Genomic DNA, 24888 nt, shown 5'->3' on the forward strand with positions numbered 1-24888 from the left:
TATACAGCATGACGTTGGGTTTTCCTAACTCTTTTTATTTCAGTATTGAATCAAACTCTTACATTTATTGATATAACAGATATGTTTGGCTGGAGTTCTTTCATAGTATTTTATGATATGTGTTAGTTTTCTATACATTCATATTTATCAACTGAACTTTTCTCCTTCAGGCTGAAATTTTTAATAATTTAGTTAAAAATGGGATATATGTACATTTACTATTAAAGTATATCTGCCTTGATTTATCTGTAAATAAATTATCAGGAGCTTCCTAGAAACTTCTCCCCTCCCTTTACGTGGGTACAGGGCCCGTGGCAGTGGTCAATAGGAATAATCAGGCTCACTTAGGAAGTGGTTGTGGCCTGTCTTAAATTACATTTAAATTTAAATGTAAGTTAAAATTAAAATTTTCTAAATTAAAAAATTTATATTTCAAAGATTTTTTAATTTTAAGATTTAATTATAATTTGTGGAGTGAATGGTTTTGTATCACTTGTTGATCTTTCTTAGCACAATCAATACCTATATTTGTGTTAAGTAATGTAACATATTTTCTACCTTAAAAATCATCATGGTCAAAGACTTTGTAAATTAGCTTTTTAAAATAATTATTCTTTTGTAATTATCAAAAAGATACACATTTTTAAAATTAGAAAATTATAGGAAAGAACCAGTTTCAATAAAAAGATACACATTTTTAAAATTAGAAAATTATAGGAAAGAACCAGTTTCAACAGGTAATAGAAAAAAAATAAGAAAGGAGGCACCAGTGTTGTTAGGATTTTGAGATGTACCATATAGACATCAGATTTGGGGCTGTTTGGTCTTTATTAGAGTTTGAATCCAGGAAAAGTTTCACACAATTAAATCAGCAGATCCAAATACACTCAGAGTTTAGACTAAATTGATGTCATTATGACTAACATTGCCTGTTTGAGGCAACTGTGTCATTATTGCAATAGGGAACATCTACCCCTCTACCCCTTGGGCCCACAGGGTGGCACAGGTTCATTTTTCCAGCCACCTTTAGGGCTAAATGCACGGAAACCTTGCTTTATGTCTGTCCCTTTGACTTTAACATATTTTTCAATAAGAAGCACAATAGGATTTTATTCTTTCTTGATTAGATGGAGTTATAATTGCAAAAATAAAAATCCAATGACCAATTTTGGTTTTAAATGTAGAAAAGGAAAAAAAAAGATGTTATTATCAATAATGAATTTTGGAAGAATTATTTAAAACACAATGAGGGTGAGTCATTTTGGAAACAACTGTATTCTATTTTTATACATATTTGTGTATAAAAGATGTCCTCCCCCTGGGGGTGGGTGGGTGATGCCATTGCTTCCAATGGCTGGGTAGTAACGGGTCTTCAATGGCGGCTCAATCCTGCTCTTCCCTTGGGTTTCATTCCAATTTAGGCTTCTCTTTCTCTTCTTCCATACCTAGAAATATAGGCAAAGTGCTTTATTTGAGCATCAGATTAAACTATGAGCAGGTTTGCTAAAGCTGCTCCCAAGAAATCATGTCCCCTCCCTTCTCCCATCCACCTTCCTGACCCACTCCTTTTCCCCCTCCTAGCTAAGAAGGAAAGCCCATTTATGACTTTCTCTGGAAACATCCTCAGTGACTTTTCTCCCCACCCTTTCCCCAGAATCAGGACACATCTCTGGGACACACCCAGCTCCTATGGCCTCTGGGAGAGAGGGCTGCAAGTACATTTGTGACTCGCTGGGTTTGTGCAGAAACTCTAGCCAGACTACTTTTTAATCAGCTTCCAGCAATAGTACATGTGCAGCTCATGACTTTCAAACAGACTTAATTTATTTTTACTTTAGTTCTGTCCCTTCCCAAGGCATGGACTCTGGATGTTCAAATGCCAAGAAGTATTTATTTTTTAAGCTCATAAATAACTCATTAGCCACAAGAATTGCTTATAAAAGATACTCAACTACCTTAAACTCAAGCTATCTCTTTATTCAACCCAAACCTGGTAACTGTTTTTCTCTCTGAAGGACCTGTGTACTGGATCAGTAAGACCTTTGCCTGCTGTCTGTAGTGAATAGCCGTGTTTCATTTTCCCATCTGTAGTGAATAGCCGTGTTTCATTTTCCCAGAGATGAAAATGTTCAAGTCATTCTCATGAATTATAGTTAAATCTGACAAATGCTTCTCGCTTCTTTTTGCTTTGGCTTGTAAGCGAAACATTTTTCTAATCATACCAAATTCTTAGAGACTTTTTGTTTGTTTTGTTTCAATAGCAACAGTGGAACAAAAGAACTCAAAATACCGCTTTGTAGGTTTTATTAGTATTTTTTCATAAATTGCAAGCTTTCTGAGGGCCAGGGCCCTGCATTGTTTTGTTCCTGACTATAGCCCTAGCGCTTAACACAGTGTCCATCTCATAGTAAGAGCTCAATTAATCTTTGTTGAATAAACTAATAAACAATGAACGTTTAGAAGGGCTCAGAAGGCTGGGCTAGTGGAGAACAGTAGAACAAGAACGGAACTCTACACTGTAAAAAAATTGTGAAGTCTAACCCCAGAGGGTCATGATGATAGGGTTTCCATTAGAAAGGACCTCACCTCGCCCCCCTACTTCTGGCTCCTAGTATATGTCTTGTGAGGTCAGAATGGTGTCAATGGTAGGTGGGTAACATGTTCTGAACAGCTGTCCACAGACAGTCTTTTATGTTTCGTTTTCATGGCTAAGAAACTGGCAGAGATTTAGAACACTTTTTCCAAATTCCTTCTCAGAAATCATACTAAGGAAAACTTCAAATTGAGGAGTCAGGACATCTGAAGGGAGGAGGAATAGGGTTGAAGGTGAGAAGGTACAATATGCCTTCGCTGTTGGGTAACTAAGGCAAAGGCAGAGAACACAGCACAGATTCCATTCAACCAGCACGCATGTGACTCGAGTCCCAACTTCTGTCCCATGTTCCCTCTCCTGTGGAGAAGCTATCAGGGGCTAATAGCAGTTTGATTTTCTTTTAAAAGTCTGTTTCCTCCAAAGCATTCTCCCACAGATGGGTTGACTTGGCAGCAATGGTGGAATCTTCAAAAGCCAGGGTGGAGAACAGGGGGTGTTCATTGACGCAGAGAGAGAAAATGGCTCCCCACTACTTTAGTTTGACAGTTGTGAGGGAGAAGGAAAAAATTAGATAGCTGTAAATAATGTTTGAAAGAATAAGAGGTATAATTTCCACACAAAAAGCAGAAAGAAACCTGTCACAAAGCTGAGGCAGGATGCACTTAGGGGGACCCAAGGGACGAGACTGATGGGTCGTGAAGAAACCAGTCACGTGCCCTTCCCGTAGGCGGAGAGAGAGGCCCGACCAGGGGGCAGGCTCTGGGGGGAAGTGATCTGGAGGGGAAACTGGAGGAGAGGGAATGTGGAGGTTTCTGCTCACAGAGAACTGGTGTACTTTGCCCTCACCCCAACCTTTTGCTTTTGAGTACTCTCATTTCTGGTCTCATATAATAACATTTGACGTGAATAAGACTTGTCACCTCAGTCAGATACACTGGGGCTGGGATAGAGCTTAAGTACAGAAATACTTTGGCTGTTAAGCATTGAATTTTGTCCTCCTCCTCCCAAATTCATATATTGAAGTTAACCCACAGTACCTCAGAATGGGAAATAATGGCAAGGGTGTGGCTGGACAACTATTTGCTAAAGAAATTGGGTCGTGACTCATGGATCCAATCAACCATCTCAGCAGAAGCCAGAAGTAGAGAGGTGGTTATCCAGGAAGGACCTGGGGAGTACCCTCTTGTCTGACTGCTTGGACCCCATGAATTGCATGGGAGGCCAATATGGTTTCTGAAAATGTTACACCAGCAGAAACATTGCCAGAATGGACTGAAAGGGCCCAAGACAGGATGAAATGAAGAGCCAATGACTCCAAAGACCATTCAGGGACTTCCTCCTTTGTTATAGAGGGTGGGGCTGCTACCCAGTGCTGAGGGGGCAGGGTTAGTGTTACCAGTGCCTGGAAGGTGGGGCTCCACACTCCTTCCCCAGTGAGCCCTGAGGACAGAGCACCCAGCCAAGAGGATTATTTTCAAGGTTTAACATTGAATGGAACTTTCCCTGCTCATTTTTAGACTTGCTTGGGCACCATGACCCCTTTTTTTCCCTGCAATTTCTCCTGTTCAGAATGGGAATTCTGTACCTGTCCCACTTTTGTGTTTTGGATGCAGATAACTTTTTATTTGGTTTCTCAGGCTCACACATAGCTGGAGAACAATTTTGCTTCAGGATGAATCATACCCTGAGTCTCATGCATACCTGATTTTTATGATATTTAAGATGAGATTTTGGACTTACTTAAGAGTTGATGTTGAAAAGACTTTTGGAGCCATTGAAATGGGGCTGTTTTCACTGCGTGAAGAACATGAATTTTGCTGGGGGAGAAAGTGCAGTATTATGAGTTGAATGTGTCCCCCCAAAATTCAAATGTCGAAGTCCTAAGCCTCAGTGCCTCAGAATGTGACCTTACTTAGAGATAGGGTCTTCATAAAGTTAACATGAGGTCATCAAGGTGTGCCCTAACCAAATATGACTGGTGTCCTTACTTTTAAAAAGGCAAGAATTTAGAGATAGTCGCACATACAGGGAGAACACCGAGACCTGGAACAGATTCTTCCCTCGCAGTTCTCAGAAGGAGCCAATTCTGCCAATACCTGGATTTTGGACTTCCAGCCTCTATAAATGGGAGTCAATAAATTTCTCTATTTTGTTATGGGAACCTTAGCAAACTAAAGTAACTTCCACAAAGCCATCCTGAGTGACTTGCTTTTTTTTTTGAGACAGAGTCTCACTGTGTTGCCCAGGCTAGAGTGAGTGCCGTGGCGTCAGCCTAGCTCACAGCAACCTCAAACTCCTGGGCTCAAGCAATCCTTCTGCCTCAGCCTCCCGAGTAGCTGGGACTACAGGCATGCGCCACCATGCCCGGCTAATTTTTTCTATACATTTTTAGTTGTCCGATTAATTTCTTCTTATTTTTAGTAGAGACGGGGGTCTCGCTCTTGCTTAGGCTGGTTTCGAACTCCTGAGCTCAAACGATCCGCCCGCCTCGGCCTCCCAGAGTGCTGGGATTACAGGCGTGAGCCACCGTGCCCGGCCGTGACTTTTGAAAAGAGCAAATGCTTGACTATTACTTTAATCTATTTTAAGGGCTTTTTAAAAGTTCATCTTTCGTATCAGTTTGGCCCATTTTGTTGTTTTATAAGCCAGGTCTGTAGTTGTGAGTGAAGTTTCCAAGCTCTCACGTGTCTGGGTTTCCAAACATGGCGACATTTTGATAGTTCACTGGAAATAACCCTGGATCGAACATCAGAAGACACTGGCTCCGCCACTGCCTATTCCGGGGGGGTCACTTAAGTGTTCTAGGCTGCAGTTGCCTTTAGTAAAAAGAATGGGTCAGTTTGGATGATTTCTAATTTCCCTTTCAACTGTAAAATTCTGTAATAATGCAACTTCATCTTGAAGTTGTAGCTAACATAACATAACCAAGCAAAGCAAGTTGAGCCATTAGAAACCATTACGGAAAAAAAGGAAGGTGGCTTAAATGCAGTAGTCCTTCTTGGGAGATTTTGTAGTAGTTGGTGTCTAGTAATCAGGTTGTAATACTGTACCCCATCGTACTCAGTTCATTCTAACACATACGTGCACACATGTGCACGGCACACACTGCTTTTAATCAGCAGTTTCCAGCTCATGTACTAACAGAACCACGCAGCTAATGCGACTGAGTGAAGTGACCAGGTGAGATCTAGGGATAATGAGAGAGCCATAGAAAGCGGGCAACGGATACTCAATCCTAATCCACTGTTGCCAGAAGAGAATAATGGGCTCGGTGTTTCCAGAGCTTAAAATGTTTGGTGAGAAGCTGAAAATCTGGCCTTTATGTGAAATCTCCCAATCTTTAAATGTTGGCTCAAAAACAAAAATCCCACTGTGTAGGCCTAACAAAACTTCTTGGTCAGTGAAATTTGGGGAATGCCATCAGTTTGTGACCCTTCTTGTAAATGAGGAAGATGCCTACTTGACACAAAACATTGCGTCTGTGGGATTAACTAGGCGATCCCTTGTAGATGAATTAATCTCTATATATGAAATGAATTACAAAATGTTAGTCAACCCTTACTCATGTCACTTAAGAGAATGGCACAGATAAACTGAACAGATCCTTCAAAAACCCTTAGTTTCATTATTCGTTTTTAACTCCTCATTCAAAGCTGCTAAAAAGCAGTATTCTATTAATCCAGATCGGACGTTTATCTCTGCTGGTTTTCGGGTCATCTTCCCACAGAAGTAGCAGAACTGTGGCCAAATGAATGTCAAACCAAGCAAACCAAGGGGAAGCAGTCTGTCAAGAGTACTTCCCGAATAGCATATACTGGACATATTAGTTTAAATTTAAATACAGCCTTTCTCTCAAGAAGCCAAGAAAAGCTTATATTTTGATCTCAAAATATTTTATAAGTTAAATAAATGCTTCTATAAATTAACTAATAGAGAAAGACTACTATTCCCATTGAAAGGTCAGAACATTGTTAAAAGATTCATTTCTGGTCCTCTAAGCTGTGACCTGAACTGAATAAAAAAATGGGACATCTTTTCTAATAGACTACTTACTAACATCAAAAGCTGCTGAGAAAAGAAACGCTCAAATTCCTCTATGCCAATACCTTGACGCATACAATCTTAGAAGATCCACACACAAAACAGCCTGATTCAATAACCGTGACAGGAGTGTGCTTTATTTGTCTGATTAGATTGAGTTCCTGGCAGAATGGTGCTCAGTGTCTGGGGCACAGAGTCCATTTACTGGTGATGTCTAGAATGCTGTGACTATGTTGGAGGAGATGTCCAGAGCTCTCTAAATCCCCCAACAATCTTGCCTTTGGCTGTATTTTCATGCAGGTCTTAAATCACTACATGTCTGTGGCTGTCGCTTTTTCCACCATCCAATTTTTATGTTATCTTAGATACACTTTGGACAGCTTTTGCACAGCTTGGATAAGATTGCACACCTTGCCAAGATGGAGGCTCTGCCATAAATGGAAACAAAAGAGAAATCAAATCGTAGGTTAGGAGAGTTTCCACAGCAATGAAGTATTATCCTTTATTGCATGTACCTCTCTGCCACCTTCAAACCTTCAGTATGACAGCCACTGGTGAGTCACGGTGGCCAGAGGCATTCTACACTGCTTAGAATTCTAGCAGAATGGCAGTGAGACCTCTCCGAGGCGACCCCTCCATGTAAATGATGGCATAGAAAGTAAAGTGGAGATCTGGGTGACTTTTAATGAGACTGTTTGGTTACATCTAATAACTTACGTATTTAATTTGGGGTTCCTTTAGCTAAGGCAGCATTTTGTTAATCAGGGTGAACTTCTCCAATTTTTTTTCTGTTAACACTACATCTTTCCCTATGAAATTTATAGACAATGCTTCTTTCCTCTTTAGACTTGGATGTTTTGCTAGCTAATAAGACCAAGTGACTAGTAAACCTTTCAAGTAACTGCCAGCAGCTCTTAAATTAATATTGTAGTTATAAAAATGAAACTCTTCATAAGAGATCTTGTGTGAAGGATAAAAGAGGCTACAGTGGAATCTTCCGTCTGTCTCTGCACATGCTCTCGTCAGCAGTAATTCTCTGGTTTTACGTTCCCCTAAACAATACTTACTTTTCTGTGTATCCCAGATATAGTTGTTCAGAACTTCTCCCAGCAGGTATAGAAAGTTCATTAAGATGGTTGTAAACCCAAAGAAGATGATTCTGGCTCCCGGGCCAATGTGTTCCAGAAAAGGGTACACCCACATGCCGGTTACGTGATGCACCCAGCACACCCTGCAATGGAATTGGAAAGGAGACAAAGACAGGAGTCATTCTCATGGCAGACAGATGTCAACATTGCCGTGTTGCAAACAGACACTCCCCCACTCTCACCGTTCTTCAGCAGTTGCCAGTCTGAAGTTTGCTTGTGCTACTCAGGAGCTACTAGAAACTTTGTTGTTCTTCGTGTTCTCTTACTTTTCAACCCGAAATAATTTTAGACTCACAGAAGATGTGCATGGAGTACAGAGAGTTCCCCTGCATCCCACACTCAGCTTCCCCTTGTGTTAACATCTTGTATAATTCTGGGACAGTCACTAAAATTAAGAAATTGGCCAGGCGTGGTGGCTCATGCCTGTAATCCCAGCACTGTGGGAGGCCGAGGTGGGAGGATCTCTGGAAGCCAGGAGTTCAAGACCAGCCTGGGCAACATGGTGAGACCCCATCTCTACAAAAAAGTTAGCAAGGCATGGTGGTGGGTGCCTAAAATCCCAGCTACTTGAAAAGAAAAGAAAAAAGGAAGAAAGAACTTAACATTGATACAATGTTATTAATTAAGCTATGAACTTCATTCACAGTTCCCCAGTGTCTCCACTAACATCCTGTCTCTGTTCCGGTATGTAATCCTGCACCCCACGTGGTATTCAGTTGTCGCATCTCCTGAGTCTCCTCTGTTCTGGCGGTTCCTCAGTCCCTCCTTGTCTTTGATGACACTTGAAGAATTCTGGTCAGGTATTTAAAACTGCTGGTTTTATTAACACTGTTGAACAATCTTTTACATCTCTTCTTTACATAATGAAACAATGTAGCATTAGGCAACGATGCTATAATAAAACCTAGGTGAGATGTGCCAGGTATTAATATCTTGCCTACTGCCTTCCAACTAGATACCAACACATGCTTTCTATATTCTGCCAGAACCATCCACAACCTACAGGATACCAGGCTTCCCACTCCTCTGATCTTTGGATACCACATTTATTTCATTTTTTTCCTGTTTTACATATTTAGTTGTAATAATTCTATTTGTGTTCTCGAGATATTTTTGGGTCAGTGTTAATAGCAACATCAATTGTCACTGCTTTCAAAAGTTTAATTAGAATATTTGCTCCGTTGCCTTGGTCCTGAAATGACTGTTTTACAAAATATTCTTGAGTTCATTCCTTTATCAAATGCTGGCAATTTTGAGGACTAAATACTATACAAATAACTTTACTGCATTGAAAATGAAAATTGCTTTTTATACGTCCATGTTTTAGGCCATTTTCCTTATCCATGGCTTCACTCTTTAAGCAGTTTACTTACATATACCTTACCTGTCCATGCACCTCATTTGAGGCAGGAAATCTGAGGATCTAAACCTTAGAGCTTACATTATCAGTGAGGGTGATGTCATCCACTCCCCCTCCAGAGGTAAAAATTCAAAAATTCATTCTGGGGGTGGTGGTGAAACAATTTTATTTACTCTTTTTATGTAGACGGCACAGACATATATACATACATATATGTATATATACACACATATACAACACATAAACAGATACATTATATCTGTGGTATTAAAATTAAATGGCCTAGCAATTTAACTCCCAGGTATATATCCAAAAGAATTAAAAGCAAGGACTCAAACAGATATTTGTACACCAATGCTCATAGGTGTCAAAAGGTTGAACCAACCCAAGTGTCCATCAACAGATGAATGAACAAAATGTTGCACATACATACAATGGAATATTATTCAGCCATAAAAAGGAATGCAATTTTGATATACGCTACAACATAGATGAACATTAAAAACATTATGCTAAGTGAAATAAGCCAGGCACAGGACAAATATTGTATGATTCCACTTAGATGAGGTTACCTAGAATAGGCAAAGTCATAGAGACAGAGAGCACAACAGAAGTTACCAGGGGCTGGGGGGGAGTGGGAAACGGTGTTACTGTTTAATGGGTACAAAGTTTATGTTGAGGATGATGAAAAAGTTTGGGCTACAGATAGCAGTGATGGTTACACAATATTATAAATACGTTTAATGGCACTGAATTGCACACTTACAAATGGTTAAAATAAGTATTGTGTTACGTATATTTTACCACAATAAAAAAATTTCGTGGGGTAGAGGTTAGGAAAAAATGTCTCAAAAGGCTCCTTGGTGAGTTGAGGAACACTCTGTTAGGGCAAAGAGGCCTTTATTAGGTTCATACAGATCAGTCTGAGTAACTGTCCAAACTAAAAGATTTTTATCAACGAAGTAGGCAATGTTAGTCAGAAACTTTTTAAAAAAGTCTGAAGCATTTGTGAGAAGCAGCAAAAATTAAATTGTTAGAACTACCCTATGGGATACTGATACCTCATATTTCATTTGTCCACAAATTAGAGAGAATTTTATCTTTCTAGTATCGTCTTAACTAATGTAAGGTGGTGCTGTGCACCTACCAAGTGGTTTATTAATTTCCATGGGGATAAGATGCAATATCCCCCAAATTTAATGCCATTAAGCGGTAATTGTGTTGTAAATCAACTTACAAAATTATAATCAGTCCATTCTACAGCCTATTTTCACTGGAGCAGCCAAATGGATCCGGAATAAATGTGAGTCAGGCCATGCCGCTATTCCGCTCTTGCTTTCTCTCTCACTTAGAGTACAAGCCAGAGTCCCTAGATGGTTCTTTGAGGCCCGACCTAGCTTGTCAGCACTTCTCGGATTCCATCTCCAGCCATTCTCCCCTCGTTCACTCCACTCCAGCCACGCCGACTCCTTGGGATTCTTGAACACACCAAGCACGCCGGGTCTCAGGGACTTTGTATTTGTTCCCCTGCCTGGAACGTTACTCCTCATGGCCCCTCTCCAGTGTCCCCTGGGCTCCCTGTGTCCTTCAGGCTTTCACTCAAATGTCACTTTTTTTAAATGACGTCTTCCCTGGCCACTGTATCTAAAAATTGCAACCCCGATTCTGAAACTCTCTGTTCTCCCTCCCTTTATTTTTCTCCTCAGCCATTTAATATACTATACTTACACTTACTTATCTGTTTACTGTCTGTCCAATGAGCATAGGCATTTTGTCTGTTATGTTCATTGCTGTATTCTGCGGCCCTTGGACCAGAGTCTGGCACATAGTATGTACTCAATAATGATGTGTTGAATTAACAACATATTCCTTTATTTAAGGAACATCAACAATGTCCAATAAAACTTTATTTATGGACACTGAAATGTGAATTTCATATAATTTTCATGTCATGAAATATTCATCTTTTGATTTTTTTCAATCATAAAAATATAAAAACCATTCTTAGTTTGTGAGTCATAAAACAAATAAAACTGGTGGTGGGCTGGATTTGACCCATGGGCTGTCGTTTGCTGACTCCTAGTTTAAGTAAATTTTTGTATTTCACAAAGCTCCTTCATGCACACTATGTCATCCAGTACTCTCAGCAATCTAGATATAGCATGGCATCCTCATCTTAGTACTGCAAATATCAGAATTTATAGAGTATAAATGATAATATGTCATAACTGCCAATGCAAATGTGAAATTCTCAGGTCAGCAACCTGCAAGGCAAGGAAGCGGCACCTATTCTGAGTATGGTGCTTATAAACATGATATGTAATCTCCTTTACTTTATATAATCACCCTATCAGGTATGATTATTCCCTTTTCACAGATAAAGAAACTAAGACCAGACTAAAGAATTTGTTTAAAATATTAGCAAAACTGGGAAAGAAAGAAATGCACATCTGATTTCCTTTTGGCTGCATGAACTTGCTTCCCTAAATGAGGCGTTTAATATTGTCTCCAAAATGGAAGTGAGGGTTTCTTGGTTTTTTTTGTTGTTGTTGTTGTTTGGTTTTTTAGGTTTTCTTGACTTGGTAGATCGTTAGAGATCTCAGATACACATGTCCTGTTATTTGGGGTTTCACCTGGATCAGTGTGAATGATGCATCCGCTTGTCCTAACAGGTTGTGCTTTCACCATTTGTTTCTTTGATATTATCAGGACTCAATTCTCTGCACAAAGATGACTCATGGCCTTGCTCATCTATTAGTGGAGAGATCTTAGTTCTTGGTTGACTTTCAATTTTTCTCATTCTAAGGCCTTCTTCTCTTAGTGCCCAGATAGCTTATGCTTAAGGTAATGGCACTAATTTTAACTTGAGTCTAAGAAATCGATAACCATGATGTGTGTGTGCATACATATGTATGCACATATTAGTATCATAAGATTTCTGGATTGTCTCCTTCATTAAATGTGCCTCCAATTTCATTCACTTTAATGTGCAATTAAAAAATAACATTTATTCATGCCTCCTCTCTGAGTACTTTGCTGCACACTAGGGATACAAAAGTAAATGAGGCAGAGGTAATTCCTCTCTGCATGGAGTACAGTCTAATGAGAAATATAGGTATTAAAGGAAAACTCACAAGTGTAGTCAAAATTAAGAAAGGGTAAGTATAGGGATACCATGAGTACATAGGGATTATTCCCCACTTTTTTTTCTTAATTGTCCACTCATCGTTATTCTTTCTTACTCTTGTGTATTCAACTTTCTTTCAAACCAGTTTTTTCATAGCTGGTAAAGATGTTCAAATGTCTTTCATTAAAGAAAAATGAAAAGTGTCCATCAACTTCACAAATACAACTCTATATCCCTCCTTCCCTTCAAAGACAATCTTCTCCAAAAAGGGGCCCACACTCACTGATTCCACATCTGAACTTTGTAGTCACTCTTCTACCTGCAACAGTCTGGCTTCTTTTCTTGATACTCTATTGAGACATACTGGCTTCTTTGGCATTAATTTCTCATGGTTTTCCTCCTACTACTTTGCCTGCTCCTCTTGGTTCCCTTGTAAGTTCACCCTTCACGACCCTCCCGTGAAATGCTGAATTTCCTTAAGGGGCTTGGTTTCTAAACCTTCTTCTCATATTATGCATTCCCTGGGGATGAGTTCATTGAGGGCGGTTGCATCATGTCCACTACCTATATGCAGATACTTCACACGTTTACTTCTTAACCCCGATCTCTCCTTTATTACAGAAGTTTATCAAACAGTTCTCAAAACATCTCATTTTGCACATCTCAAAGATACCTCAAAATCAATATATCTGAAGCTAAAGTCATGCTCTTGCTCCAGAAACCTCCAGTATTCCTTATCTCTGTGAAAAGTACTACCGTTTATCCCCTTTTATAGCTCAAGCACCTGGGAGTCTTCTTTTATACTTCTCTCTCTTTTATCACACATAGTCAATCCATTACTCTGCCTTATCACACATCTCTCCAGCATGTAGATTTTTTCCGTCTCCGTCACCAGCATCTTAATTTGTGCCACAAACATTTCTGTCTGGAGAACTGTGATAGTTTCTAATTAGTCTCTACATCTATTTTTGCCCACTTCCAATTCATTCTCACTGCTGCTGGAATGATTTTTCCATACCAGAAATCTGAACATTATATCCTTGCTTTCAACATGTTAATGGCCTACCACTGCTTTTTTGTCAAAGACTCGAATTGTCAATGAAGTCTAGAGAGCTCTTAGCAGAGTGGCTTTTATCTGTCTCTGGCCCATCTCATGCTTTGCTATTGCTCCTCCTTGCATTCCTGCTCCACTGGCTTTCCTTTGCTGCCTTGATTTCTCCATGTTCCCTCCTGTCATGTGAATTTTCTGCTGATGCTTTTCGTTACTCACCTCTTAGATTAGTTGTTATATTTATTTATTTATTTATTTTGGAGATAGGGTCTCACTCTGTTGCCCAGGCTACAGTGCAATGGCATGATCACAGTGCACTGAAACCTCAAACTCCTGGGCTCAAGTGATCCTCCTGCCTCAGCCTCTTGCATAGCTGGGACTACAGGCACATGCCATGATACCCAGCTAATTTTCTTTTATTTTTGGTAGAAACAGAATCTTGCTATGTTGCTTAGGCTGATCTCGAACTCCTGGCTTCAAGTGATCCTCCCATTTTGACTTCCCAAAGTGCTAGGATTACAGGCATGAGCCACTGTACATGGCCATATTTATTCTTTATATATTAGCTCAAATGTTATAACTGACCAATCATCACTTACTCAGGAAAGTTTCCCCTGATCCACCAGATTATGTCAGATTTTATTAAGTTCTTATAGAACCAGGAATCTCCTTTATTTTTAAAGCTGTTTTATTAGTACTTACATTTGAATACGTTTATTTGAATAGTATGTTTTCCCCCTCTAGAACGTAAGTTCTGTGAGATGAGGGATTGTCTATTTTTACTTCCCTTGTATTCTCAGCACTTACCACAATGTCTGTCACACACTAGAAGAATAAATGAATGAAGTTTTAATGGCATTCGAGCTGTGATAGGAAGGAGAGTAAATATTAGTTGAGTAAAGATGGGAGGAAAGAACTTTCTAGCCAAAAGGAAGAGCATGTCCAAAGGCCTGAGAACAAGGGAAAGCTCCCAGATGTTTAAGAAGAACATATTTTTGACAAAATTAAAAAAAGAGAGAGAGCATAGGAGGGGCAGGCACCTAAACCATTGCTTTTTAAGCCATGGTAAGAATCGTAGGCTTTATCCTAGTGTGGACAATAGAAAGCCTTTGAAAATATTAAATAACTTTGAAATAGATCGGACCGACCTGAAAATCAGATGTATCAGAAATGGTTGTGGTCAGGACAGGAATGGTAGCATTGGGGATGAAAATTAGTGGATAGATTTAAGAGATATTTGGACCAGTGACTATCAAACTATAAGTCATAAGCAGTGGTGTGCTGGATATGATCATGAGAGATGGCTGTTAAATCTTTAGGAAGTTCGCAAGCTAGTTGGTTGGAAGCTTGACTTTAACCATGGTGGGAGTATTTACACCAAGGATATGGGCAAATGCTACACACAGGTCCCCCAACCCATGCCTCTAAAGAGCTAGCGGTCAAACATTTGCCACTTACCCACTGGTTACTAGCATTTTAAAAAAACACCAGCAGAAGAGAACAGAAGAGAAAATACCAGAGGGCCTTGCATTTAATGATGATAAGAACTGTCTGTGAAACTTCTGTTTCAGTTACGTGTAAGTGTGTGTGTGAGTGCACACATGCACGTGCATGCTGCTGTGTCAGGATGCAAAAGGTGTTTTTTTTAGTTTATCGTAAAAGAAATTTGATGGGCACTGATTCAGGAAATAGAATTAAGAGAACTTGGTGATTGATTGGATTTAGGCAGTGAGGGAACCGAGATGAGTTAATGATTAATCATAGATTTTTGGCTTGATTAGCTGGGTGGAGAGAGCTGCCATTTCCTGAGATAAGGAATGCTGTCAGGGAGCTAGTTTGAGGGGATGATGAGTTCAGTTTGGACATGTCAAGTTTGAGGTATCTGTAAAACATCCAAGTGGAGATGTCCCGAAGGCAGTCATTTATATGGGCTCGGAGTATTGGGAAAGGACGGATGTGGCAATATAGATATTGAGTTCATTGGCAAAAAGATGGTGGTTAAAGGTGTCTAAACAGACTGAGATCACCCAGGAAGAGTAGAGCTTATACAGGAAGTGGGCCCGTGAGAAGGCCCTGATAAAGACCAACATTTAAGGGCCGAGTCAAGGAGGATGAGGCTTTTAGGAGACCAAGAAAGGTGGGCTGGTGACGTGGAAGCAAGATGGAAAAGTGTGGTGTCTTAAAGCCAAGGGACAAATGGTTCAAAGAGGAGACCACATCTATCAGTACAGGATATTCAAGAACTGAGAATTATCAAAAAACTGGCTTGGCTTTCCACCTATAAAGTGGAAGCAAAAACTTTTCAGATTCCAAGTGGTATATGTATCATTCAGATCTACTTTGGATGTGGACTGGGCATAAATGATAAATAGTAAGTAAAAAACCAAATTGACCTTGTCAAGCTCAGTAGCTCTTTTTGCCACAGGGCCAAGGTTCATCCTATCCCATAGGTCATGAGTTGTGGTGGTCACTGGGGCCCTGGAGGAGCTGCAGTGAGGCTGGCATGTCATCCCTTCCTCTGGCTCTGTCACCCTTATTTATCCTGGATGGACACAAGTACCTATCTTACCACAGATGACCTTTCAGTTTGTAAGATTATTTTATACATGATTTAAAAATTGCTTTATTATTCACATTTACATAACTAGGTTGTTTGAGAGGGACAGTGTTAGCTCCTAAGATACACAGGACACAGACTCATATGCAATAGTGGCTAATAGCTAACCATACTGAATGCTTAGTGACAGGCATTGTGCTAAATGCTTTACACAAGCAACTCTTTGGGGAAGGTATTATATTAGTACCATTTTACAGATGAGGACACTGAGGCCCAGAGAGGTGAAGTAAGTGGCGATGCTGGGAGACACACCTCTGCGGTTCAGTGTTCAGCCTGACGCCAGACTCCTCTACTGCTCTGAAGGCTGGGACTGTGGTGGATGGGGACAAGGCTCTGGAAAGCTTTTAATGTGCTCAGCACCAAAAAATGATCTAAGTATGAAATCACTCTGTAAAGTTTTTCTTTTTTTTCCCCACTATCTATAAAAGTAATTCATGCTCATTATAGAAAATGTGTGAGATACAGAAATGTTGCAAGATGCGAGATAAATTACTTTGGGTGAAGTTTTAACACAAGACTGAGTATCTTATAAAACTCAGGGATCAGATTTTACAACTTCCCCTGGTTGGCGGGTGTGGGGAGGAACCGCTGCAGGGATAAAGTAATAAACACTTTCTTCAGAGAAGGCATTGACTCACCTCTTAAGAAACAGTAACATCATATGTGCATTTAACCTACTGGAATTTACTGTGCTGCTTGGCAGGCGATGAGCATGCGCCCCAAGGAGAGGTAAGACAGGGCATGTGCATCAGCTTCTCACCCACTGGGTCTCTGTGCATCTCATGATACCTCCGACCTGAAGGGCTTTTCGAGGGCATGTTGGACTTTTGGCTCAAATGCTGCTTTAGACTTGGCCCTCTCTTGAAACCTACCTGTCTAATATCACCTGAGTATTGATTGTACAGCAACTGGTTTGTGCTCTACTTTTGAGAATCTAGAATTCTGCTGGAGTTTTCTGGGGTTCCTGCACTCATTCATTTATTCAACAAACGTTTCTTGAGTCTCCTTTCCGCGTCAGGTGGGGTGAGCGGTGGTGGGCACGCAAAGGCGTGGCCATGAGGAGGTCACAGTGTGGTGCATCTGCTGAGACTCCTACTGAACAGGTTTTGGGTCCCAGGGAATAGGACAGAGGACCTCTGCTTAGATGGAAGGGGCTCAGAATGTCTTCCTCAGTGAACTGCATGGTAAGGCCAGAAAATTAATGCATCAATTCACAGGCAAATACCAAACGGAGGAAGCCAATCTGAGGCAGTGTTGAAATAGTCTCTAGCTCAGTTACAGATAAAATTACAGAAGTCTATTTTCATATACAGTGCATTTAACAGAGTGTTTTTCAAGACAATTTTTAAGGCATAATCATGATTTAATATTCATCAAAAAGTCCCAAGTTTTTCAATGGACTTAGCCCAAATTTATAGAACCTGGGAAGCATCTATACCTGGGACAGGCTTTGTGGGTTTGTGTCCTGTGCAGTCACACCAGGCTGTGCTCTGAAGGGGCCCACATTTGGTTTAATGATCTGCGGTCACCATCTTGAAATTCTTAAGTTTTTCAACAAGGAGCCCACATTTTTATTTTGCATTGGGCCTCACAAATTGTATAGCTGGTCCTGTCTATGTGGTTATGTCATCTATACTTCAGATCAATTTCCAGCTCATCCACATATTTGTTAGGTCACCTTGAATATTATTTAACCTCTTTGAGCCCCAAGTTCCCCTTTGGCAAAGTGGCATAAAGAATACTTCCCACATTAGAGATGTAGTCAGATAATGTAAAGGTCTTAGCAAAGTCAACTTACGTGAAATGAAAAAAACCCCACGAAAATGAAACAGGCAAAAAAAAAAAAAAAAAAAACAAACCCCCAAAAACCTTTCCACTGCTTCTCCTTATCCAGAAATATATAATATTTTTCTGTACTTCTCATAGATAAGAGTGTTTTCAAGGTTACAAGTCCCTCCGCCCATCCCTGGGGAAAGAGACAAATTGTTCATACCTCCCCGAATGAATTCCTATAATGAGGTAATGAGGGAGTGTGTTTTCCTCCTGATTCGAAATCACAAATATCAGCGTGGTTTATCCATAAAGGCAAGCCAATAATCTACTGTGGAGTATTTTCCCCCAGCACATCTCCTGCGGCATGTCTAAATTGATTTTAAATGATGTCCTTCTATTAAATCCCACTTTCTAGAGGCTACCTGGTTTTATGGTGATGTTTCCCTGGAAAGAATTCAATTTGAATTTCCCTTAATAAAACTCATGGCCTGTTTTGCTTAACTTTAATCATTTGGGGCTTTTTGAAAGCACATAGGTGCCAAACATCACGTTGACACATTGGATGTTGTAGGGAACATGTGTTCTTTCAGAATGGAGTGGGGAGTGTGGTCGGCAAGGAAATGTGACGGCCCAAGCAATCACCGGAATTGGCTGTGGCAGGCTTGCTAGCTCTGGAAGGGGAGGAGGAAGAACGTCCTAAATCCCACAATGGAAAATCATAATTTTCCGTATTTTGCAGAAATTATCCTCACAGTCTCTCTAGCATCTTTTATGTCCTTCTCTCCACTGGATGCTTATTTTTAGGACTGCAAACATTGTCCCGGATATCCCTGCCATGATAATGTCTTCCTTGATCCTGGTTCTTCCATGCACCACCAATCTCTCTCTGTCCTTGCTAACCTTCTTTAACAAGGAACAAATTTTCCGGACATTTCTGGAGCTCCTGCCTTGTGCCAGTGCCCAGCGTCAAATCTCAGTGAGGCCATCTCTGTATTATTTCTCACGTCCGTCCTTCTACCACTGAGAAATGTTTCTTTTATTTTTTTCATTCAACGAATACATATCATAGCCTAGAAGGAATCAGACATGTGAATACAGCAGTGTGTGAAGTACTCGTGGTCCCCGCCCTGGTGACAGGGTTCCCAGTCCAGCAGCAACACAGACATTAGCTGATGCTCTCACAAGTGCAAGGGGGGGGGTGGTGGACTCCGTTGGTATTTTTTCAAGTTGAGTTGTAATGTTCTTTTTTAAAGTTCATTTTAATTTTTATCAGAATTAAACCATGAAAACTTCTAAAATATTTTTATTAGAAAAGCAGAAACTCCCTGCCCCACCAACTGCAGGCCTTAGTCTCCTCCTCATGCCCTGTCCTGCTCCCTGATGAAGCCACATTCAACTCTTTCAGCTGTTTCTCTGGTTTTTATTGTTATTACTATATTAAAATTTTTTAGTTTTAATTATTACAGGTATACAGTAATTGCATACATTTATAGGGTACATGTGATTTTTTTTTTTGTTTTTTGGGACAGAGTCTCCTCTCTTGCCTGGGCTCAAGTGCCGTGGCGTCAGCCTAGCTCACGGCCACCTCAAACTCCTGGGCTCAAGCGATCCTTCTGCCTCAGCCTCCCAGGTAGCTGAGACTACAGACATGTGCCACCATGTCCAGCTAATTTTTTCTATTTTTAATTGTTTGGCCAATTTCTTTCTATTTTTAGTAGAGACGGGGTCTCGCTCTTGCTCAGGCTGGTCTCGAACTCCTGAGCTCAAACCATCCGCCCACCTCGGTCTCTCAGAGTGCTAGGATTACAGGCATGAGCCACCGCGCCCGGCACATGTGATGTTTTGATACAGGCAAACAATGTGAATTAATCAAATCAGGCTAATTGGAATATCCATCACCTCAGGCATTTATCACTTCTTTGTGTTACGAATACTCCAATCCCATTTTTTTAGTTATTTTAAAATATACGCTAACTTATTGTCGATTATAGTCACTTTGTTGTGTTATGAAATATTGTTCATTCTATCTAACTATAATTTTACACCCATTAAGCAGCCCCACTTTATTCCACCCCCCCACTCCCTGCTCTTCTTCTTCTTCTTTTCTTTTTAAATGTAGGTTCAGCTTTCTGGCTTATGTGATTTTCCTTCTCCCTGAAGAACATCTTTTGACATTTCTTCTAGGGTAGGTTTGAAGGAGATGAATTCCCTTAGTTTTTATTTGTCTGAGAAAATCTTTAGCTCTTCTTCACTTTTGAAGGATAATTTCACTGGATATAGAATTCTAGGTTGATGGGTTATTTCTTTCAACATTTTAAATATTTTACTACATTCTCCTCTTGTTTGCATGGTTTCTGAAGAGAAGTATGCTATAATTCTTTTCCTCATTCTTCTGTAAGTAAATGTGTTCCCCCCACCCCCCGACCCCCTTGGCTTCTTTCAAGATTTTCCCTTTGGATTTGGTTTTTGTGGCCTGAATATGACATGTGTGGATTTTTTGGTATTTATCCTGCTTGGTGTTTTCTGAGCTTTTTGAATCTGCATCTGTGGTTTGATGTCTATCATTAATTTTGGAAACTTCTTTGCCATTATTACTTAAGATATTTCTTCTCCTCTGTTCTCTCTCTTTTCTCCTTCTGGTGTTCCAATTTTCTATATGTTACACCTTTTGAAATCGTACCCTCAGTTCTTGGATAGTCCGTTCTATCCTTTTCATTCTTCTTTCTCATTTCATTTCAGTTTGAGAAGTTTTTATTGAGCAATCATCAAGCTCACTTATTCTGTCCTTGGCTGTGTCTAGCCTACTGATGAGCCTGTCAAAGGCATTCTTCGTTTCTGTTAGTGTTTTCTATTTGTAGCATTTCCTTTTGATTCTTTCTTAGAGTTTCCATCTCTCTGCTTACATATCCCCTCTCTTCTTGCATGTTGTCTACATTTACCATTAGAGCCTTAACATATTAATCACAGTTATTTTAAATTCCTTGCCTGATAATCCCCAAATCTGTGCCATATCTGGTTCTGATGCTTGCTTTGTCTCTTCAGACTGCATTTTTTTCTTGCTTATTATCATGCCTTGTAATTTTTTTGCTGAAGGCCAAACTGATGTATCTGGTACTAGAAACTGAGGCAAACAGACCTTTAGTGTGAGATTGTATATTAGTTTGACTATGGCTGGTGCTGTTTTCATGTTTGCTATAGCCATTGGTGGCAGACGCTTCAATTGCCTTCAGTGTCCTTGTTTTTCTCTCCCTTTTGTCTTTGAGTTTCCCTAAGAACTCCTTAAATAGGATCTGTGTCTTGCAGCTCTTTCAATTATAATCGCTGTTATTATACTGAAGTCTTGTTGATGTGGCAGTAGGTGTGGGGAAGAGGATGTATTTTGGAATCTTATGGTTAAATGTCAGTCTTTCAGTGAGCCTGTGTCCCTGGGCTGTGAGATAGGAAAGCTAGAGGGACCTAGAGTTGGGTAATTTCACTTCCCCCAGGTGTATAAAGCTCTGGTAAAGTCTTTCCCCTTCTAAGAAGTCCTTTGTTATTGAGAATGCTCCCTGTGTGTTTCAAAATGGTTACTTTTTTCACTCCCCTTTCCAGAAACAGAGGTTTTCTTGGCTTTTCACCATGGGTCTCATTCAATTTTGAGTCTCTATGAGCTAGCACAACCAACTTGTAGTGAGCACTGTGAATATTTCTGGTACAAATGCACCAGCAAGCGAAGGTAAGTTCATGAAGAAGATGGTTCAGAAAAAAAGTAGAAAGTATTTCTACCTCAACACTGGTGACTTCATTCAAAATGAAGGACAATTCTAATTTTATATCCATTAAACAGAGGCAAAATGTTAGATTTTTGATAATTTATTAAATGGGAAAATGGTAGTACTTTGCACACTCCAGAAACAATCAAGGATCTTCCTTTTTCCAAGAGTGGTCTGGCTCACTGTTAGGTTTCTGGAAACAGTGGAGGAAACTACCAGCCCAGCTCCTCCTGTGGCCTGGCTCTGGGGGCTCTGCCTCTGCTCCTGCCCATGCAGAGTCCTCTGCTGGGGGCCCTCTTCTTGATCAGTAAGTCCTCCGGTTTCCAGCCCTGCTGAACTTCAGTCTCTCCCTGCCCTGATCTCAATCTTCTCCCTCCATTGGGAAAGTCCACATGCTCTCATCATCCACCCTACAGGTGAATGGATGCTTTGTAACAACTGCAAGCTGGAAACCTTTAACCCTTGATTGAGTTTCAATTTCTTCCATTTCAGTCCTGGGACACATTTCTGCCTCACGGGACAAAAGCATAGTCCTATCCCTATTAATTTCTGTTCTCCATCCAACTGAAGTTTTCTTTTAAATGATATTTGAAAAATATGTTTAATGTATGGCAGAAACTTTACACACCCCCATGGATGTTATACCCAGTTAATCCATTTATGTTGAATGCTAAAACTACAAGGGAAAGCCATATAACATCTTGAGGAAATTTCACAAATTAAAGGAGCTAAATGGAAGCACTAAAGACCTACTCATTCATTAATGTTTTCAGACCTCCTAGCCTATAGGAAGGAGAGAGGTAAATTAAATTAAGAGCTACTGTTTTTACTCTCTCCTGAGTAAGCAGCAGAAATGAGGTTTTGGTAGGACTGAATAACAGAAGGACATTAAGCCTTTGTAAATTCTTCTCTTTGTTTGAATGACTGAGAACTAGTTGACTTCACTGTTGACCTCAGAACAGAATGAGACAGGTTGCATAATAAAGCTCCCATGTGCTGCTGTGAGCTCAAATAATCAATTCACAACCAAAGAGAAGTGACACTTACCAGAATGCATTTATTTTAGACAGTAAGGACAATGAGCAAATCCAGGTGTTGAGTCGCTGGGAAAAGTGAACACATACACAAGCTCAACAAACTCAAAGCTATTTTCATTCCTCAATGTTATCCTTCTATCTTAAAAAGTAGAATTTTTTCTTCCATACTTTTTACAATGCACTCTTACAAACTGTCTTTCATAAGATTCAGCACTGATGAAATTATTCTGTTCAACATTGATTTCTATTTGTCCCTAGGGCAATAATACAAGACAATTGAAGGTTATTAACACGTACAAAGATCAACGGAATACTAGTCCTGCTTGTTTAGTGGACAGCTGCTTAAAAGAAAACCTGAGTAGACATCATGCCTGCCCTTGTTGTCACACCCAGAGACCAGCTTCCTGACTCTATTGGCATTACCAATATTCTATTTCTTTTTATTAAGCAGTGACATGGTTAATTTGGATACTGTCTCTGTTACAAATGCGAATAACAAAAGAAAGACTGCTACCATGGAAACCTACCTGATGGCCTTTGTGGTGAGCTCCTTGCTACTTGAATATTAGCAAATGCCACACAATAAAGGGCCGATCAGCATTAGGCATAAAGCTTCTATACAAGAGCACTGATCATTAACTTTAATGAATACCTTGAACATTGCAATCCAAGGTAGTATTATTCTTGTCCAGTCTCATTATTAGATAAGCACAGGGAACTTGTGTTAAGATATACTTTGGATTGCAAACAAGAGTCAATTTAAGGCCATCTCCGACTATTTGTAGCTGCATAGTTAAAGATGCATGTACTTAGAAATAAACTATTAAAAGTGAACTAAGAAGATCGATCATTGCCAGCTACATTTCAATAGATCGTCCTCACTGAATTTGTATGTGTCAGATAGTTCTTCTTGTACATGATGCCTTCTTCAAAGGAAAATTCATTCTAAGGCTTTTAGTATACAATTTTTAAAATGAAGCTGTATATTCTATGTGTGGCTATTTTAAAGAAGGATTTATTTGGTCAAGGCTAGGAAATATTCCTTTGAACTCAATATGCTATTAAAAACCATGATTTTTCCATAATTTAGTAATTTTTAGGCATGCCTGTGGTAAAAGTTTTAATTTAGTTAACAAAAAAATTTAATCCTTTGAAAGTAATGAGTAGGAGGAGGTATATCACTACTAGTTTTTTTTCTTTTGAAAAAACATTTTCACCCTCTCCAATGACTATTGGGGTCATTTCTAATGCTGATAAATTATAATTGGAATCCTGGCTAGTATCCTACTCTTCTCTACCTGTGTGCACCTGGGTGAACAGCCTCTTGTCTCTTTACAGTTTTATTCTAGGAATCATCATTCAAGAATAGAGTACCAAATGTGGACAAAGAAAGAGAATGAGAGAATTGTGAAGCTAATATTTCTGAAAGATTTATATTCCACTTTGATGAAAAACTTGTCCAGAAATACAAATAAATATATTTTGACAAACATTAATTACTCCAGGTCTCACTTATTTTTAAAGGTGTAAAAATTCATCTTTGAGGAATTTCAACTGCCAATGTGTTGGAAAGATACCCCCATTCCTATCCTACCCTAGTTCTTAGCATCTTCTATCCTCATGGATTCATGTTTTTGAATCTATGCACCGCTCATTCATTGATTTATTCCTTTGACATTTACTGAACCCTTCTTAGGCAGGAGGCCCCATCTGAGGCCTGGGGGATAATCTAGTCAATGTCATAGTTCTTGCCCACAAGATTCTAGCCCAGTGGTGGCACGGGGGTGACGTTTCAAAGCAAAGTTAGAAATGCTATTGTGGGATGATTGCAGGATGCCCTGGGAGTACTCGAAAGGGGTACCTAACACTGGCTCAGAGTGTCAGGAAAGGTTTCCTGGAGGAAGTGACATCTGATCTGAGCCTCCAGGATAGACTGGGAGTGGCGGCAATACTGGAAAAAAATGGTCCAGGCAGAGAGAAAAACACTGCAAATCCCAGAGGTGAGCTCTCAGAACTACAAGTGGTTTAGAGAGCTGATGTGTAGAGGTCTGGGAAGAGGCAGAGCTTGATTCTGAAGCTCTAGTTTTGGGTGCCATAAGTTACATGACTGTGTGGCATATATTGTGGTCTCCAAATTCCACCAGGCCCACTCAGTGGACTGAAATCCTTCTGCCTCCCTGTTAGCTCTTTCTCCCTTTAATCATGTGAGTATTTCATACCTTCAAACTTCCACCTTTAGCCAAAAAGTGGAAACAACCCAAATGTCCATCAGTTGATAACTGGATAAACAAAATGTGGTGTATCCACACAATGGCATACTATTCAGCAATAAACAGGAGTAAAGTACTGATACGAGCTACAACATGGAAGAACCTTGCAAACATTATAC

At 39.9% G+C, this 24888-nt stretch overlaps 1 protein-coding gene across 2 annotated transcripts in view; it reads right to left on the reverse strand.

Annotated features, from left to right (window-relative positions):
- Nucleotides 1–773: 773 nt before the first annotated feature.
- AIG1 (androgen-induced 1) overlaps nt 774–24888 on the reverse strand; it is a 229512-nt gene continuing 205397 nt past the window's right edge. The window contains exons 5-6 of one of the 2 annotated variants that reach the window (XM_012655566.1): nt 7702–7865; nt 774–1445 (exon numbers count right to left, since the gene is read on the reverse strand). In XM_012655566.1, the coding sequence (XP_012511020.1) occupies nt 1408–1445; nt 7702–7865 (202 nt within the window). In that variant the 3' untranslated portion in view covers nt 774–1407. Of the gene's footprint in view, nt 1446–6812; nt 7063–7701; nt 7866–24888 lie in introns of those variants that run through there. The other variant, XM_012655565.1, reaches the window with a different exon arrangement.

The sequence above is a fragment of the Propithecus coquereli genome, unplaced genomic scaffold (genome assembly GCF_000956105.1).
Source record: "Propithecus coquereli isolate 6110/MARCELLA unplaced genomic scaffold, Pcoq_1.0 Scaffold48, whole genome shotgun sequence".
In the NCBI taxonomy this organism is placed as follows: Eukaryota; Metazoa; Chordata; class Mammalia; order Primates; family Indriidae; genus Propithecus; species Propithecus coquereli.